Source organism: Myxocyprinus asiaticus, chromosome 31 (genome assembly GCF_019703515.2).
Source record: "Myxocyprinus asiaticus isolate MX2 ecotype Aquarium Trade chromosome 31, UBuf_Myxa_2, whole genome shotgun sequence".
Taxonomy (NCBI): Eukaryota; Metazoa; Chordata; class Actinopteri; order Cypriniformes; family Catostomidae; genus Myxocyprinus; species Myxocyprinus asiaticus.
The window spans coordinates 30,564,467-30,584,239 of record NC_059374.1 but is presented as its reverse complement, the minus strand read 5'-3'; the positions used below and the strand labels follow the sequence as shown (position 1 = coordinate 30,584,239).

The 19,773-nt window shown below is 37.4% G+C and overlaps 1 protein-coding gene across 2 annotated transcripts in view; it reads right to left on the bottom strand.

The window, feature by feature from the left end:
* Window positions 1-5,934: 5,934 nt before the first annotated feature.
* Window positions 5,935-19,773, bottom strand: part of nrip1a (nuclear receptor interacting protein 1a) — a 60,187-nt gene continuing 46,348 nt past the window's right edge. For both annotated transcript variants that reach the window (XM_051664852.1, XM_051664854.1), the window contains exon 2: window positions 5,935-11,421. In XM_051664852.1, coding sequence (XP_051520812.1) covers window positions 7,846-11,073 — 3,228 coding nt within the window. In that variant the 5' untranslated portion in view covers window positions 11,074-11,421 and the 3' untranslated portion in view covers window positions 5,935-7,845. The remainder of the gene's footprint in view (window positions 11,422-19,773) is intronic.

Genomic DNA, 19,773 nt, shown 5'->3' with positions numbered 1-19,773 from the left:
AAAAGGCCTTTATTGTCCAAGTCGAGACATTCTCTGTCAGAAAGATGGGTCTCCATTTAATTTCAAGGTGTTGATTTAAAAGTTCTATTAGATACAGGTTTTCATAGTATTTGAAATTAAATAAATGTTATTACTCTATAACTGGTATGTAAAAAATACACAAGTAAAGGAAAATACAATATATAGTGAACAGTGGGGTCCAAAAGTCTGTGACCACTATTGAAAATGCTTCTGTTTGGCATTTTTTGCAATCTAATAGAATTTTTACTGAAAAATGTCCCCCGTTTGCTGTAATGATAGCATGCACTCGAGTTGGCATTGACTCCACAAAGTGCAAAATCTGATTGTCCATGTTATCCCAGCATGATTTGAGAACGTTCCAAGGAGCATCTTATGTGCTTCAAATGGAAGCAAAGAAAATCTTACCTTTTGTAGGAGTTAAGATGGTCACAAATTTGCTTAGATTTTTTTAGTGACCAAAACAGAGTAGAATTTTAAATACTTCTTATGCAATTTTTTTTATCAAATAGTTTCTTTATTTTACATTTTTTCCAAATTAATGTCATATCAAGGTTTAAATTCCATTTTGAATTCCAGATTCTCAATGTGGTCTCGAAATGTTTGACTCGAACTTGAACCCCACTGTAAAGATAGACAATTTCAGGCCTATTAAACATGCATCCTATCCGATTTGATTACAATGTTAACAACTAAACCTGACTGTTTATCAAAGCACTGCTTTTTAAATCAGTGACCCTTTGTACTTTATTCTAAGTCCATGACCGCGCTACCGCAGACAAGACATCAAAGCCAATGTTCTCTGTGCGGCATTTCCACCCCCTTCTGTGTTCTCTGACAAACGAATAGTTGTCAAGCTCCAAAACTTGACCTCAGTCTTGGTTCCAGACTTATTTGTTTAATTTCTGTTCCTTTTTTTCTGAAGTCAAGGCAAGCAAGAGGTTATTGTACGTTCAAGCCTGAAAAACATCTACGCTGGGAAGGGTTCACTGCCAGACTAAAGGTTATGAGAAGTTGAAGGAAAGGGTAATCTTTGAAAGATCAAATAAAGTGGAAGTCAGAGCAGGGGAATGTGTGCAGTGTCACACAGACAGCCTTCTCCTCGGCAAACAAAACCCTACTGTTCGACTTTGTGTACACGCACATACGCATACGATCTCAGAGGTCTCATTTAACCTTTGCTGCCCTTTTGAACCCCTCTGACTGCCTAGTTAAAGCAAGCTATTGCAACACATTCAAGGTTAGCTATTTTCCTTTCAGTGCAAGAACAATGTATACCGAGATTGTATCAGATCCTGCTGTGTTGACTCACTGTGGACATTCAGATTGACTGTACAGTGTGATGTCTGTGAAATTAATAGATACTGAAAACAAAATCTTTAGATTAATGTTGCTTGGATATAAAATATGTGACGTTACACAAAGCTATTCTTCTCAGCAGTATCTCTTTCTCTCTTTCTCTTTGTTGCAATCTGGCATATCTAATGTGATATACTGTAAATATTCATGTCATTTCCATTGGCATAACTGGGTCACATGAAATCTCTTTTATGCATTTTTGTTTGATCAAACATGGAATATGCATGATCTATCTCTCTCATACACTTTTTCCTTGTTATGAATTTTAAAATAAGCCACATGATAAAAGAACATCAGCAAGGAAATGAAATATTTTTCATTGCTAAATTTGTAGATTATTATGTGGTAGCAACAAGGCAGCAGAACTAGCCAATGTGGTAGACAAAGAGGAATTAAAAAATGAGAACACTTTCACTTCTAGATTCATAAACACATGCTGTGAAGTCTTGTGCTTAAAGGGATGTTCACCCAACAAAATGAAAATTTTGTCACTATTTACTCAAGTTTAGGTTGTTCCAAACCCTAATGATATACTTTCTTCTGTGAAACACAAAAGGAGATTTCTGACATAATGTTAGCCTCAGTAACCATTAACTTTAATTGCATCTTTTTTTCCAAAAATGAAAGTGAATGATGACCAGTGTTAGGTGTAATCTGATTACAAAGTAATTATTAACTGTTATTTAATTACATTTGTAGTAAAAAATTAGTGCAGTGCATTATATTTTAAATTACTGTAATCAGATTACAGTTAAGTAAATCACTTGGGTAACATTTCCATAATATTATTTAGAAACCATTTAAAACGTTCATATGTAGGCCTACATATGATTGTGTTTCTGTGACAGCTGATGGGACGACACTGAAGGAGGAAATATAGACATTATTTTGAAATCATTGGGCCTCAATCATGAAACACGAGCAGAATTAATTTTTCATCATTCGTAAAGCCGCACTGATGTAAATTATCTGATTCATGAAATGTTTTGTATTTTCTAAACGTTAGTTGATACGAACAAAACTGACCACGTGTAAATCGTGCATAAGACATCTGAAGGTGTCATGTTCTTTCAGGCAAAATGCCATGGCTACATTTTGATTAAATTAAATAAGTAATGAAAAAATTAACATAATTAATTGAGTGAAATTAACCTTAAAAAAAGTTAAAAAGTAAAAAAAAAAAAAAAAAGATAAAGAAATAAAAAAGAAAATAAAGAACAAGAAGAAAAAAAAAGCATTGCTTTCTGCTTGCATTTATTTTTTCAAAGTACTGTATCGTTTTTCCAGCAGTAGTGCTTGACATGGGGTGAAAGGTTCATGGAAAGATGCAGTTTGCATTTGATGTTCTCAAAAAAATTAATGCCCTCTAACATGACTGGTTGGACAGTTTTTTTTTTTAAATGTATTTTATATATATATATATATATATATATATATATATATGAGCTCTATATTTTAGGTTTCATAATTTAAAGGCATCGGTAAATCGCATTCAGTTGATTATGTATGGTCAATACTATTGCTGTTAAACCAATAAAGTAACACATCACGGGCAGAAGCATACACAAAACAACTGGGAAAAATAGGAAAAGCCCGCACACTGTCGTATAGCTTGCAAATCTGTAGTATCATACAGCGTTTCGATCAAAGATCTTTTCAGGCATTCTATTAATTTCTCTTAAGATTCTTCCAGTTGCAAGTACATCACTGTTACCATCATGATTTACTTAAGAAGTTTCACAAATGATGCTGGCGATGCATTGCAAACTGAACCAGAGAAGTTTAATGGTTGTGAACATCCTCCTGCTGACGTGAACTGAAATTTTTTTACACTCATGTCAAACCCTTTTTATTGACTTCTTGAACTGTTTAATTCACAAAAGAGTGTCATATGACAGCAAAAACATGCGATGACATTTAAGTCCTCACTTAATTTGAGACACTATTGTACTTGCTAAATCAAAATTTTACATTGTGGAAGCATTTCAGTGATGAAAATCATTTCATAACTGTTCCGCATAGGTGTAAACAGCATTTACTAGCTAGTCTGGCACCTTCCTTATATGGCGTTCTCATGGGCGTGGATTATGATAATTGTGAATGAACATGCACACGCCCCCTCTTTACGAAGGTTTGGAATTCACTTACATACGCATGTTTTACTAACAAATCTGGGGAGTACGAAGCGTTTGTGAATTTTTCCATTTTACATGCAAATTACTCTGAATTTACTCACATATTTACAAAAGTTTCATGAATGAGGCCCATTGAGCAGAAAAACAAAAACTTTTCTGTGAATTGTTTTTATAAATTAACTAAAAAAGTCATTTGTAATGTGATTACTTTTCCATTAAGTAATCAGTAATTTTAGATAAGTAATTAGTAATTTGTAGTTGATTACTATTTTTGAGTAACTTACCCAACACTGATGGTGACTGAGGCTAACATTCTGCCTAACATCTCCTTTTGTGTTCCACAGAAGAAAGAAATTCATATGGATTTAGAACAACATGAGGCTGAGTAAATGATGACAGATTTGTCATTTTTGGGTGAACTGTCCCTTTAAGGTTAGTGACTTTTTAGGTGGAGACTTTGGGGATGGGAGGCACGCTCGAGCGTGCCAGGAAGCTGTATTCAAAGTGAGGAGCTCAGAGAGCCATAAATCTGTGGTATGATTTAGAATTTCCCGCTTAAGCACAAGGGTCATTAGCTATCATCCACCAAGCAGAGCACACTTTATATGTATTGTTCCACATCAGCGAATTCATGCCAACTGTGCAAGTTTCTTTGATCCATCAAAAATGCACGCAAGCTCTTGTCCAATTACGAGGGAGAGGATCTGTGAAAGAAACTCAGCAGGAATGGGAAGAGTGTCCTCCATTTAATCAGTGATGCCATTGTTTTACAGACCCTTCTGACAGTATCTTCTAGTTGTTCAGGTTGAGGTAGAAAGTCTGTGCCTATTTGTCACAATTTTTACTCCAACGAATATATTTCTCATGGTAGTTTTTTTTTTTTTTAAGTGAATTTCTACATTGGCACATATCTTAGTCTTAGCTACAAAAAAGCTTTCAAACAATTCCACTAGTATTGCCCAAGAAAAAAAAAAAAAAACATACAGTTCATTGAACAGACGTTGACCTTTTGTGACCCTTGTGAACATGCCCCACAATGGAACCTGCTATTAAACAGCTTATTATAGGCTTGTGAGCAAATAACCGTTAACAATTACAAAACAAATGAAACAGCAAAAATATAAAAGGCGATCTACAAGAATATTAAACCATTTTTTGTAAAAAAATATTGTAATTGATCTTTTTTTATTTTTTTTATTCTAAATACATTTCAGATCACGCTCTTGTACGACTCAAAAACCTGCTTTTGCTTTAAATTTAATCCCATCAGCTAACACTTCAGCCCCCTTACCCCCCTCACTTTGACTCAGACACATTAAGGAGGTGTAGGCCTGTATTATATGACCTAGTTTTGGAGAAAAACATAAAAGAAATATATTCAAAAACAGCATTGCGTGCTTTTCCCAGCTTTGAGTGTTAAAAACCCTCATACTCAGCTGTCTGTCACTGAGTGTGTATGCATGTACATTTTGATCTTAGAAAAAACTTTTGACTAAATGTATGAATATTTGAGTGAGCAGAAGGTGAGAGATTTGGACTTTTCTCCTCCATTTCCTGTGAAAAAGCAACCCTGTTGGCCTGAGGCGGTTTGCTCTTTGTTGCAGAGTGTCCCTTTCTTCCAGGATACCTTTTTACAGACCACTGATCTGCCTTGAAGTTGGCCCCAGTGATGCACGAGGTCATCTCTGCCCTATCACTTCCTCTCACATCAATGTCACCACAACCAGCAGGAATTAAGGTCATGACTCAGGGCCCAACAGATAAAATTTAGGTCAGCTGCAAGGTTTAGTCAACCAAAGACAAGGTTTTCATGTACTTCCAACATGCTCTAACACATCTTCCTACTTCCATTTGACGAATGTAAGCTCATTTAAGCATGGGTTATATACCCTGCGAGAGGTGTTATGCTAACATAACTCATTTTAAGTACTATGCTTGGGTCAATAGGAGTTCACTTTGAAAATGATAAGCATTTCAAAAATTTATATGAATTTGAATTGTAAAGTTAATAGGAATTTTAGGATTTCTAAGTATTTACTATGTCCTTTTTGCTTTAATGACAGCATGCACTCTAGATGGCATGGACTCCACAAGTTTTTTTTGTGAAACCTGATAATCCCATGTTATCCCAGCATAATTTGAGAATGTTCCAAAGAGCATCTTGTGTGCTTCAGCGGAAGCAAAGAAATCTGACATTTAAATAACTCAATCTCACAAATTTGCTTATTTGATTAGCGACCAAGAAATGGTGCAAAACCTTATTTATTTCTTATTCATTTAGCATTATTCTGTTTCTTTTAAATTCCTAAAACTTTCTTTTAGAAGGATTCAATTAGATTGAATTGCCAGAATAACAATGTGGATACACTGTAGGTAAAATCAACAACAAAATACTTTGAAGATTCCCGAAATCCCTGAGTGAGACATAAACAACAGGTTTATTCTGATTGTGCATTTCAGAACTTTATTCAAAATCTGTGCAAGTAAACACCCAAATGAAATATATTTATATTTTTTCAAAATAATGAAACACAATAATACTCATATTACTTAACCTGCATAAACACAATATTTTAAAACCAATTTAAGTCGTTGAAGCATCAGTGTACTGTAGAGTACAGAACATGAATTCTAACCTGTTTTCACCATTTACAAAATAAAATTGAGTAAAAACAAAATAAATATCTTCATATGCACATTTGTTGTAAAAGTTCAGACAGTTTGACCAGCAGTCCATTTCTCATGACAAACATACAGATCACATTTTATGTATTGGGCTCCATGGCAAAATATATATATATATGATTAAGACTTTGACTTTCCCCATGTCCAGTAATACATAGGAACCTTCTCATGCATTTGCATGCAACAGGCAGCAGTGTACTTTTAAATATCTGACATAACACAAGATGTTGCAGAACAGATTATCATAGTTTCATCAGGATACACATGCAAAAGAAGGACAAAAAAAAAAAATCACCCTCTAAAATATATACATATTCACATGGCATTTACTTTGAAGTCTCTTTAAGAAATTTCAAAACTAAAATGCTTTTCTTTTCATTCATACAAAATAACTGTCTTTCACAAAGATTATGCTATGTACATATAGTTTATAACGAGTCTTTTAAGATTGATGAAAAATAACATGTCAATATGTCAAACGTAAGACTGTAAATATATCAGCAAACATTTTCGTGGGAATGGCCTTAACACAACACTCCCTTTAGTAGATCAATTCTTCCATTACAATAACAGACTGCTGAGACGGACAGCTGTGATTGGGTTGATTTGTCTTAAGTTGATGCAACAATCTCTTGCATAATAGAACAAACATCTTATGACACATGCTAATACCAAGACCAGTTCTTAAAATACATGTATACAAAACATATGAAAAAGAGAGCAGTCATTTGTTGTAGCTTTTTTTGATTTTCCATTCATCATCTTCTAGTGTATTGTAGAAATTGATCACTGTCTTGACACAGGTAAATGCTAAGAAGCAGAATAAACAATAAAGCACACAACAAAAAAATTTTCAGAGAGAGAGGGAGCGAGCGAGCGAGAGACAGAAATGAAAGAGGACATCAATAATAAAGTATACACACTTCACATACCATACCGATATGAAGATACCATGTTTTAATACTGATGGATTCATATTCCATCTTACCCAAATATGTTCATGAATATACAGCTTTAAAGTTGCTGTCAGTTTATCTGAACAACACAGAGCCAAAAAGAGATACATCTCTCTTTTTTTTTTTTTTTATAAAAGGCAACAGATTTCATTGATTTGAATGTTTGTATAAAGGCTATGACATTTAAAGACTTCCTGGCATAGACAAAAGAATACACTTTTATTTCTCTCTCTCCATTTTTCCATTCTAAATGAGAAGATATTCACTCACAAAGGCTGAGGCACAATCTGCTTATACATCATGTGCATCAGTGCATCATAACTTACTGCCTGTGGCCAAAAGTCTAACCATGTGTGGAAAATGGATTGAGAACTGATATTGTTACAAATACACAAGGGCAATTCTGTTACACACACACCTTTCATAGAAAACATGTATTTATTTTGATGGTTTTAACTTGGGTAGTAGCGTGATTTAAATAAACTTTGGTTACATGGTCTCTTTGTGAACTAAATGAAATGTAATTAACATGGAAAAATGCTAGATGGCCCAATTTTAAACAAAGTTGCAAGTGTGAATATGTAGCACAGATTCTGGTTCAGTCTCAAAACTAGCATTTCTTCAATGACCCGTTTAGCCGTGGGGAGTCACAACTAGGTGTTCCATTGTAATTCTGTGAATTGTGATCAGTTTTAAAGTTCAAAGGACTCAGTATCACTTGATGACTCATTTTTTACCTTTGTCTGCATTTGTCTTGAGCCTGCTTCCAGCTCCTCCCCCTCTTTAACCAGATGTGCATTGCTCCTCTGGAGCATATAGTACAAAATAGGGTTAGTCTTGGTAAACCGAGGTGAGTCTGACTCATATTTTTGTGTTTGATCGTCTCCATTAACCATCCTTGTAGAGCCCTTCAAGTCCTTTATTGTGGCATTATCAGTTTTTGTCTCCTGGGGAGATTTAGGTCTGTAACCACTTGCTCTCTTAGAAGATGCATTGCTGGGCCTCAAACTTTGGTGAAAGTTTTGAAGCTCACCATCAATACATGGCTGCTTGATTGTATTCCCATTCAGCACAGTATGTGTCAATGAACTGAATGTACCCCATGGCTGAGACAAATCCTTTAAGCAGTTGTCTGAAAGCAGCAGCTGCTTTAGAACATTGAAACCTCTGTTTTCATTAGACTCAAATGGTGGAAATCTAGCTGGTGGACCGTCTGCCTCTGGGGGACTAGAAGGGTCACTGGCCTCTTGGGTCTCTAGGCCTCCAGCGGCAGAACCACTTTTGTCGTTTACACTATCAGAATGGTCTAAATCCCTGCCCTGTTGACTTGATGTGTTATGATCTTCTAATTCTACCGAAAACTTCTGCTTCTTTGGGATTGTTGGTCCCTGTTTTTCCACCAATTCTTCCTTTATACAACCCTTGTTTATGTCCTCTAACTTGTTTGACTGAACGGTTTTGTAAGGCCGCTGTTTTAGGAGATGACAAAGAAGACCATCTCTGTAGACAGCCTCTGGGGACAATGGTTCTTGCTTGATGTCTTCATGAGCAAGATAACTGGTGCTTTTTCTAGGCTTTATCATTACATTCTGGCATTGCTTTGACATTTTTTTATAGTCAATCATTTGACCTCCTTCTACTGGCTCAGTTTTGAATGAAATGTCCACTGAAGGACCGTTTGCTGTACCTTGGTCTATTGCCTGATTTATCTGTTTTTCCATAGAATTGTTCTTTCCATATTCTCGTTTTCGTTTACTGCTAACCTTTTCTTTCGGAGGAGCATTCCCTAGAAGAAGCTGTAGAACTGTGCGTCTCTCAAGCAGATTCTCAATCTCAGCGACATGCTGTGTTGCCTCAGGCAAAGTTGAAGTTTTTGCCTTGGCCTCTTCCCACAACGGGTTGTTATTTCTCTGAATAGGTGCAGTGAGTCTCCCCAGTAAAGTTGGAGGATGGTTAACTTTCAGCTCTTGCGTCATGAGTTTGATAGGGGGTAAAGGTGCCTTCACGGGAGGAGAAATGGTTGGGGTTTGTTTTCCACACTGAGCTAAATCCTGTAACAATTTACTAGCACTAAAAGCTGGTTCTTTAACTCTTATATCACTTGTTGGTGGTTTAGCTTTACAAAGATCCAAGGGCACAGACTGTGAATGGGGAGACCCATAAAGGGTATATGGAGATGCACTGCTATTCGAGTCCCGGCTTTGGGAGAACATTGGCAAGGGTTTGGGGCTTCTACAATTCAATCCACAGTTTGAGCCAAGTTCACTTGTGTCCTTACACCTAGTTGTACTGAAAACACTCTGGCTACTTGTGGATGCACTAGTGACCTTGGGGATTACAGCTCGCAGCAAATCTGGATTATCTAGACCTTTGTTTACGCTTTCATTATTTTTGTGATCCAAAAGTAACTGTAAAAGAGTGATCTTGTGATGAGGTTTCATCTCTGAACAGGCGTCCACCTCCCTGTGATCTGTGGGAACTTTGACAGGTGGACTATCAGGCGTCCACCTGTTCAACGAAGACTCTGGGACCCTGTCCAATGCAGGTGAGGATGAAGTAGATACTGGTGTCTGTACATGTGTTCTGTTCTTCAGAGACAGGTCAATAGGAGAGCAACTAGAGTAAGTGCTCTCAGCATCACTGCTGTCTTTTGTGAGACTACTGTCAGGGTTCGAGTGCTCGCTGTCTGAAAAAAGAGGAGAGCCCAGAGGGCCAAAGGTGTTGAGATCATCTTTCAAGTGACCTTGCCCATGAATTCGCTGTGATGTGTTGTGGCTGTTGAGAAGCTGAAGAAGGAGACTGCTGCAATTCTGTGATGGTCTGCCTTGTTTCTCAAAAGGTCGTCGCTCTCTGAAGTGATGTCCTGTCTGCATGGAACCTTCTGGCCTTTTTTGCCCTGAAGTTAGGCTTGGACTCTGTCTGCTGGAGCTTGTTGACATTTGTGAAGGTATCCCATTCTGGGTGTGTAAGAGGCTTAGTCCATGAGTCTGGCTGGAAGTGGTAGACTGTTTCTTATCTTGTGTCTGCTGTGTGGCCATGGCTGAAAGTCTTTCACTGGCTGCTCGTCCAGATAGTTGGGCTTTTAGGGCATGCTCTCGTGAGTACTGCTGCAAGTGAGCCTCGCTGGAGAGCAAGAGAGCCAGTTGACTACAGACAACACTTGGTTTGGGTGATGGAGCAGGGCTTGATCTGATATTTACCAGGTTTGCTACAGCTTTTAGGCGCTCAGTACAAGAAAAAGATTCTGGGGATGGGGAAGGAGTACTCCTCTTCCGTGCCTTGGGAGATTCCGAAAAACTTTCCTGGCTTGACCGTCTACGTTGATAAGGCACACTGTTGCTGTGATTCTTAATTTTGTTCTTGCTCACTAGCCCTTTGAGGTGGCTCGAGGCAGGTCTGTGGCAAGGCCCATTTGCCCTCTCCTCTTGTGCAGGCTTGCTTACCTGGCAAGCGGCATCTTGTGGCCTCAAGCCTTGGATAATCTGCTGCGACAGGGTCACATTTTGAAGTCGAGAACTGAAAGACTGGAGCAAACTGGCTAGAAGTGTACTCTCTCCTTTATTCTGCGAGGAGCCATTCTGACCACCGTGGTGGTCTTCATTTTGCCCATTGAGTGGAACAGGGGGTGCTGATCTCTGTTGAATCTCATTCTCTGTCCAGGCCTCTGAGTTGAGTAGACGGGCCTTTTTAAGGTGCTGCGAGGCTCCGCAGTGAGAATTTTTTTGGTTCTTTTCCTTTTGAGTGCCATAGTTAGCCTGTGCATGCCCTGTCCCCTCCTTATTCCTCTGCTCCTGGCTGCCACTTTGTGTTGCTGCAGCACCCTGTCCTCCTGCTACCTGATGCATGAGTAAGCCTTCCAAATATGTTAATACAGCAGAATCCTGGTGTGTTTCAGGGCCAGGCTCTTCCCCATGAGTCATGTTCAATACTATAGTCCCTTGTATGGTTGGCCACCACAATTAAGGGGAAATGTTTTCTGTTACTTTCTGCCAAGAGACTTTACAGTTTTTAGCTCAGAAAACTGTGTTTTCAGATAAGAGAAAGGCCTAATGTAGCTCCACAAGCCATCCCCCATGCAAGAGGCAAGAACTAAGCACGACTGCTGTTTATAATCATTCTTGCCACTGTTAAGAAATGTACAGGATCATTATGCAGTCAGCCTCATGGGATTCCATGACGCTGGATGTACACTCCAGAGTTCCAGTGCTGTGAGTAAAACAACTGTTCACATCCAGTAATTCTATCCACAGGGTCAATTGGTGGTAGTCCTGCAAAAGAGAGAAATGTGGTGTTAAAACAATTTGTCAACATGCTCATACATACAACACATTTGTGTATGCTAACAGCAACACAACTAACCTTTAGCATGTAAAACACTAAAAATATAACATTTCATATGCTAATCAGTTTTAAATGTATAAAGATGGCATTCATGTGATACATTTTAAAAGACTTACAGCCAAACTTTATGCAGCAGGTTGTTTATGATAAATGAAAATGCTCCATAAGCTAGCAAGCTTCATCTGTAACTAGCCCACAAAATGTGGGTCTGCTTTTGCATGTGTCCAAAATGTTTTGACAGTGTCAATTCACATTCAAAAAGGTCAAGACGATTGATGAAAAGATTGACCCTGTTCATATAATGAAAGGAATTCGAAAAGGTTTCTCTTGTCCCACCATAGCTGCAATAATCATGCCGGGGAATTCTGGGATTGCCAAGTCAAGCCACAGAGTTTCAATATAACTTTTTTTTTTTTTTTTTTTACTCTCTGGACTGAAAAGCAGTAAGAATTAACCTGCATAATCTCATTTGGACTGAATACACAAAGCTTTGAAGAATTTTTATTGATTTGACAAATATTAGGTAAAAAAAAATAATAAAGAACAGTATCCTGAAGAGGATTAAATGTTTTGACAAAATTCTTGCCCAGGCATTCTTACAGAACTGCCAGTTCAGAGCTTTACTCACTGTTAGACATTTACAGATGGCTAATAGGTATTTGGGAACTGTCTTTCCATATAATCTATACTAAATGGGAAGGCATAATAATGTGCCCGAGCACTACGGTAGTTCTATGACTCTAAAGATCAGGTAAAGCAGGAAGGAAAACACCAAAATCCAATGAAGCTGAATGAGAAAAAAGTGAGTAAAATACTTCACAATTTTAAATAGAAATACACTAATTAAAGAATCTCAATATTATTGTATCGTGACCCAGATATTGATAAAATATTGTATCGTCAGGTCCCTACTGATCCTTGCCCTTATTATTATTATTTTTTTTTAAATAAACTAGTATTTGTTACCATATATAACTAAATAGCCAACATTATGATATGCAGCAAACATGCTGATTGAACTGACAGGCATAGATTCATGGTTTATAGTTTTAAAGAAATAGATCAAGTGTCCTGAGATCCGACACCTGTGCCCTGTACTTTAACTCTCACTCTCTCTCACACTCTCTCTCTCCCTAACTACTCTCTGTGTCACGGCCTGGAGATAGTACACCCACATGCTTCAGCCTTAGTCCTTCACTGCCATGTTACCACTGTTGCTCTCACTACATTATCTCAAAATATACCACCTCTGGATCACACAGTGCCATTGGTCCTGCAGAATGACACATTTATTATGTATGCATCCACCTTTCTAAATGCTGTACTTGCCACACAACCCTTTTTTTCACCTCACCAAGGCACAGTGAAAGTCACATACTGTATGCCCCTCTATGTGAAAGCCCCCATTTCATTGGAACATTTTATCTGAAGTGTGTAATTTCTGTGCGACTAGTGTCACCAAACAGAACTGCAAAAAGGAAAAATGCAGTTCCATCCCAAACTCACGTTATAAGCCAGTGTTGCAGTGTCAGACTGGTTGGGAAGTGCCACAGTGTCAACTTAAAAATGGCTGACTTATAGTTGTCAGCATATTAAGATGGGATAAGAGAAAGTATTTTAACATAAATACACACTTCAGCTTTAAGTCTATTTGAAATGGAGCTATAATTACTTAATCATGGTATACACGCAACGCTGACTTTGTCAGTGCTCTGTGGTCAAACTAAGTAAAGGTCAATGGCTACGGTTGATTTGTTCTTCTGATAATTGGCACCTCTGGTTGTTCTACTTTGCTGGGGATGACAGGGGGTGGAGGGTATGTAATGACCTTATCAAAATATCGGTCATGGGGGTGTCAGAGTGACAGGCCTGAGAAACTCTTAAAATACTACACAACTTCGATACCTCTTACCTAGATATAATCTCTTAAAGTCCTGAAGAGTAGATCTACTGCTAGTGACAAATGATCATAGAACAGACTTCCAAACATTAATATTCTCACAGAACAGTAAGCCATTTCAATTGAATGCATTTCTAATATTTTATTATTTTGTGCAAGTGAGAAGACAAAAGACCCCGTTTACATGCACTTCAGCGAACAGGGTTTTTGCTGAAAGATGCCATTTTTCTTTATGCCGCTTAAGGGATTAAGAGAAAGTGGTTTCACACATTCACGCTTCTCCTGGAGAACGTGGCTTATGTGTAAACACATAAGCGGCGTTCTGATAAGTGTTTTAAAGAGTGTGCATGTGTGTGGAACAGACAGCATCATTAACGTCATCATCCCTGGATGTGTGATTGTTACTCAGAAATATCAATCTGCTAGATGGAGCCATTGACCAAATAGAATCAAGTATTCCAGAGACCAATGTAATAATCTTTGATAGCTTGGTCAGCTGTTTGCATGGATAGTGTAATGTGTGTGGGATATAATTGGAATAGTTTCATTTCATGGATTTAATGGCAAGTATTATCAAATATTTGGTTGGGAGGTCAATCAGATATGATCTGTTAAAATTGAAGTTCTGTCTCTCCCTGGCAAAGCATATTATCTAATATGTCAAATAGTGGGGAAGAGTAATTGATTTGAGCAAACAACAACACTTCATCCTATACTTCTGTCAATAGGCTACCGTAGTATGTTGGCCTTATCCAGTGAAGAGGAAACACGATACTGACACTCATCCAACCCTGTTAAACAAACAAAACAACTCTTTAACTTGTCGCGAAGGATATATCTAGTAACTCATGTTTAAACAAAACCAATAAAGAAATCTTTAAAAACAAATTTGGTAGCAATTTGTTATCAAAGCTCTGTAAAGATGAGAAATGGCCCATATATTATGACAGTAGCAAACTTCTGAACAACTTTATAAGCAGTGATTACAGTATCTTTTCACAAAAAACCTGGTTATATACATGAGTCTCTTCATGCTCTTCTATTCTATTCTATTTTTGTCATCACAAGGAGAAAAATCAGTGTAAAATGAGTGGCCTGATAGAAATGGGGAGGAATAGATATCTGGAGTGGAGCCTTCATTTCTAAACTGCAAGTAGAAGATTAATTCCAAAACCTACTGCATGCCCCATTTGAAGTCAAGGTCACTTGCTCCGTCGGGGCCATCTGAGTTGATGCAACAGCTGGCATCCATACAAAGCATTAGGTCCTAATAAAAAGGCAACAAACCTGGCCTTGCGATATGCATTTAAACTCGACGTCTGGCAGTTGCTTTGCTGATGTTGTCTTGGAATAAAAAGAAACCTAGCAGATGGTTGTGCCCAACATCAACACAATTACTGCTAACTTGTTATTGTCCTCTAGTTACAACAGAGGCACACAACCCCATGCAACTGCAACAACAACACATTCCTAAGATAGCATTGGGTGACTCAGTCAATCAGGGCCACGCACCACTCAAACTAGGTCACCGTGACCTACTTCCAAACGAGCATTACGGGCATCACGCATTGACGTTTCCCAGCTGGGGCACACCCCTTAGTTAGGGCTTAGCCAAGTGAAATCTCTGACTCCTGGTAAAAGCATGAGCCTGACCTACATTATAGTAACCTTCAGATGAGCTGCACTTTCACATGGGCAAGCACGGCGAGATAGCAGTGTTTAAGCCAAGCAGAAGGAACCCTTTCCCAAGCGAACACAAATATACAGTGGTTCCTGCATCTACCATCACAAGACTCCGAACATAATTCTAGAGTGCTGCCACAAGTAATGGTCTTGACCTAAGGCATGTAGATTTATGATGGCAGTGTTATGCTAACTGGAGTACTTAGAGAAGAACAGGTTGGTTCATCTTTAACTACAGAATAACATGCATTTTTTTAGGGATGTGCAAAACTACATATTTAAAAAATAAAAATTGGCAAGTTGCCAGAATGACTACTCAACTAATTAGTCTTAAGGAAGCCCTGTATAAATAGATTGGTTTGTGGTTTACCTGACCCCAATTAGACATATTTTTAGGGGACATTAATATAAGATGCATTCTAGTGTTAAACATTTTTTTGAGACAGGTTTTTAAAATTGACAATTTTTTCATGTTACGACATGCAAAACAGCACAAGTCTTGACAAAATTATATCCACCTGCATGTGTAGCAGTGGTGCTTTAAAAAGGGGATTCATTAAAAAAACTTTTCAGAGAGGGTTTTGCTGTGCAAACTGTAAGGCACTGCACCATGACAGCACGCCAATTAAAGCATCACTGCAAAAAATATCAAACACATACATATTTAAAGAAAAATATATACTCAACTAGATCAACTAATCGACCTCACCATTTGCTTAGTCAGTTGCTGGATGACTGGTCAATTAGTCAACCATAAAGACCCACCTCTAAGAATAACATGCATCTTTGTCATCAGTTCTCTTTCAACAAAAAAAGCAAATATAAAAATACACATACTGGAGGTAATATGGCAAGTGATAAAGCTGTATTCCAGAAACAAAATGTATTCCTGCCCACAACCATGAAAATGGAACAAACACAATTTTTGTACTCTTAATTGACTCTGGTAAATGCCTCAGTTTCCAGGGTTGAAAATTAAGAGGGGAACATGAGCATGGGAATCAGTCTGCTCCCAAGAAAAAGGCTAGACCTTAATGATACCACAAAACACTTCAAGTACTTAAGTGGAAGTTTTGGGCTATGTGAGATTGAGCCTTGTGAACTTGGACCCAAGTGCTGTGATCTATTTTTTGTAGGTTTACGTAGAAATATTATTTTGCATAGAAGAACTTGTGAGAAAGAAGCAGATGGAAACTAATAATGATACAGCAAGAGCCCATGGCTCTTTAAAAGTAAATTACACTTTGCCCTAACTCTAGAGATCATGTTTATCAGTATAGTAGTTTGTGCCAGTCATTATGTAAACAACACAGACCACTTACAGCACATCTATTGCCAGTATTGCAAAGTGCAACTGTTCTTTGGCTAGCCAAATACAAGTGCACATGACAATTTCAAAATAAACAGAAGTAGTCACATGGTAGGGACTAAAGTGCAATGTATCAGTGGTCTACAAGTCATGCCAATGTCATAATGAGGGGAGACCAAGGAGCACTTTTATAAATAATAAAATAAACATACACTACATACGTTTTAAGTGTAACCATCTATAACAGGTGAAAGCAATTCTACACGGGTGCCTTAAGAGTCAAATAAAGGGTCAGCATGTGCATCATGGGCATAACATCATCTATTACGTGTCTTTAGAAATAGCCAAGCAATGTCCTCCTCCAAAACAGACAGCACTTTTCAAGGATGTGATGTCATTACTAGCTACTGCATGAATCTCACGAAAACATATTCGGATCACCTTTCATCCCCAGATTAGGCTATATTTTGCATAGAAGAAAATGAAGCCTATTTTTAGGATGTTTTTTTATGCCAATTAAGCACAATTCCCCAAAATTCTTATTATGTGGAAAGTGTCCGGATGTTTTATTTTGCGTCTTTTATCATTTCCATTATTCTCAGTTGTGATTCTCATTAAATTGTTATAAAATATAATACAAAATAATGTCACAATGGGAAAAATCTTATTGTCCTAAAAATAGACTTAATTTTCTAATAGCAAAAAATTATTTGTTTCTTTATTTAATATTAAATACATTTAAATAATTAGAATTAAATAATATTTAATAGCATTTTTTCTTTCTGTGATATTTAGGCAAAATATGACCTGGACACATTCTTGACAGGTTTTGTGAGATTCACTCTACTAGCAATATGTGGAATAGCCACTTCATGCTCCATGTGACTTTTCCAATGTTTTTTTACATAAGGTGCTTTCCATTCAACATGAGGAAAAGGGCATAGACTTAGACTTGTGTGCTCTCTACAAAATACTTTGAATGATTCTGCAACTTCAGAAAGCTCAATTCACAAGCGTTACGGCAGGATGGCAAGAGATATTTCTGCCACTGCCTTCACTGATATACAGTACACAATCTTACAAGCTGTGATGCCAAGAACAGGTACAGTGTAGTAATTAATTTGCTCTGCAGGCTGTAAGGCTCTGTCTGAATACTAATACACCTCAACAGCATCCTACCCCTCTCCTCTCTCTCTTTCTGTCTCAGTCCAGGGTTATTTTAGTTTTCAATTTAGTTTTTCATTTCTATTTTTAATTTGTCCTTTCCATTCAGGTCAGTTTTCATTAGTTTTTACTCTAAAACTACAGCTTTCGTTTTAGTGTTTTCAACATTTTCTACAGTTTGTCTACAGTACAATTGTTTATATAAGTATATAAGTATGTTTAAATATATGGATTTTATTTTTAATTTACAGTATATATTTGTATGTTTTTTTAAATTTATTTATTTTATTATTTAAATAAAAGTATTTAAGAGCAACCAAAGTTAATGTGTTAACTGATATAATTTAAATATGTTTAATGCCATTACATTTCTCTGGGCCGTCTAGTGTTGCCACTATGCTATGGTGGATTTGCATGTTTAAAAGGATAGATTCTGTCATCATTTACTAATCCTCATATCTTTCCAAAACCCACATAACTTACTTTCGTGAAACACAAAAGGAGATATTAGGCTGAAGTTATTCTCAGTGTTTCACATTAACTGAATGGAAATAAACACAATATCAGTTAATGGTGACTGAGTCTTTCAGTCCCTGACATTCTGCTTAACTTCTCCTTTTGTGGTCCATGGGACAGAACATTTCATAAGTTACTGTTTATCAAAAACTAAATTTACTTTGATGTCATTTTTATTTCGGTTAATGAACAGGTTTTAGTTTTTTCTGAAAAAAATAAAATAAATATAATATTGTGTGGTGATGTGGGTGTGGCCGAGCGACGACTGTGGAGTGTAAATTTCCACAGGTGTCAATCCTTAACGTTCTTCCTCTCCCGGCCTCGCTCTCCAAAGACGTCGCTTGGCCACATCACCACAAACTGTGTCTATGTCTCTATTTTCATGTTCTTCAGGGTTGACCATTCAGTGCCCTAGCACTGACCAGTGAAGGAGGGGCAGCTTGTCCACTAGGCAGAGTGTGTGCACAACAAGGTCGCCATTAAACATGTAGTTACCCCGTGGCTTGTCTCTCTCACGGTCTTTTTTTCCCACCCACACACTCTCCCACTCTCTCACACTCTTATGTGTGCCACATCCATGCCCTTAGCACTCAGTCACACAAAACAGACACGCACACACAAGTGTAGCCTCTTTATACACCCTCATGTACTTTAGCATACACACAGAAAGCCTCACGCCCACAGATGGCCCACTCTCTGCCGAATAGGGATAATTCATCATATTTTACAAATGATGGCTTTCTACCTCAGCTGAGTGATATTGCATCCTGGCAGTGTGACAAGAACACGGCGCAGGCGATCTCACAGTCCCTCCGACAGTCTGCGTTTTCTTCTTTAGAAGATGTTCCACTCTGTTGCAACACAGTTGCTTTTAGTTTTAACGTGGGTGCGTGGGTGTTAGTGTGTAGAGAATCTCTCAATACTTTCAAACTTTTGACGATATTTGATATAAATCTCAATGTTTATGTAAATCTGAAATGGCTTTAAAATTATTATTTTTTTTTAATCAGAGGAACCATCATTTCAACCAAACAGCAATTGCTGCAAAGTAGATTTTAAATGTTTAATGTAAGAAATAAATCGAAGTAAAAATGTAGTTAAAATTATCTAGGCATTCAGTTCTCCACTCAGTTTGCTCATTTAATGAACACAAGGACGAATGATATTTAATCATATTCATTCATTTGCACCAATATAATAATACATGGTAATAAACGGCAATATTTACCAAAATATATAGTACTGTGCAAAAGTAGGCACTAGTAAAAACATTTTATGTTGAGGATGTTCTTGATTGTTGACAGGATGTTCCAAGCTCCTTGGAGAATTCACCACAGTTCATCTATCTATTTAGGCTGTCTCAATCACTTCATGTAATCCCAGACTGAATCGATGTTCAGTGGGGGGCTGTGTGGGGGCCATGTGTTGCAGGGCTCCCTGTTCTTCTGTTCTATTCTATCTGCAAATGGAATGTTTGGGAGTTTAAAATGTATATTTCCTATTTACACACTAAAGCTGAAGATATAAATAACCATCTTAAGCAAATGTTTTTGTGAAACATCTTATGTGCCTAAGACTTTTGCACAGTATAGTATTTTCACTAAAACATTTTATTATATACTGTATAATAATGTTCTGCATAGAAAATGCCATTTTGAGACTTCTGTAATAATTTTTTAGTGATGACACAAAGAATTAAGGAATCAG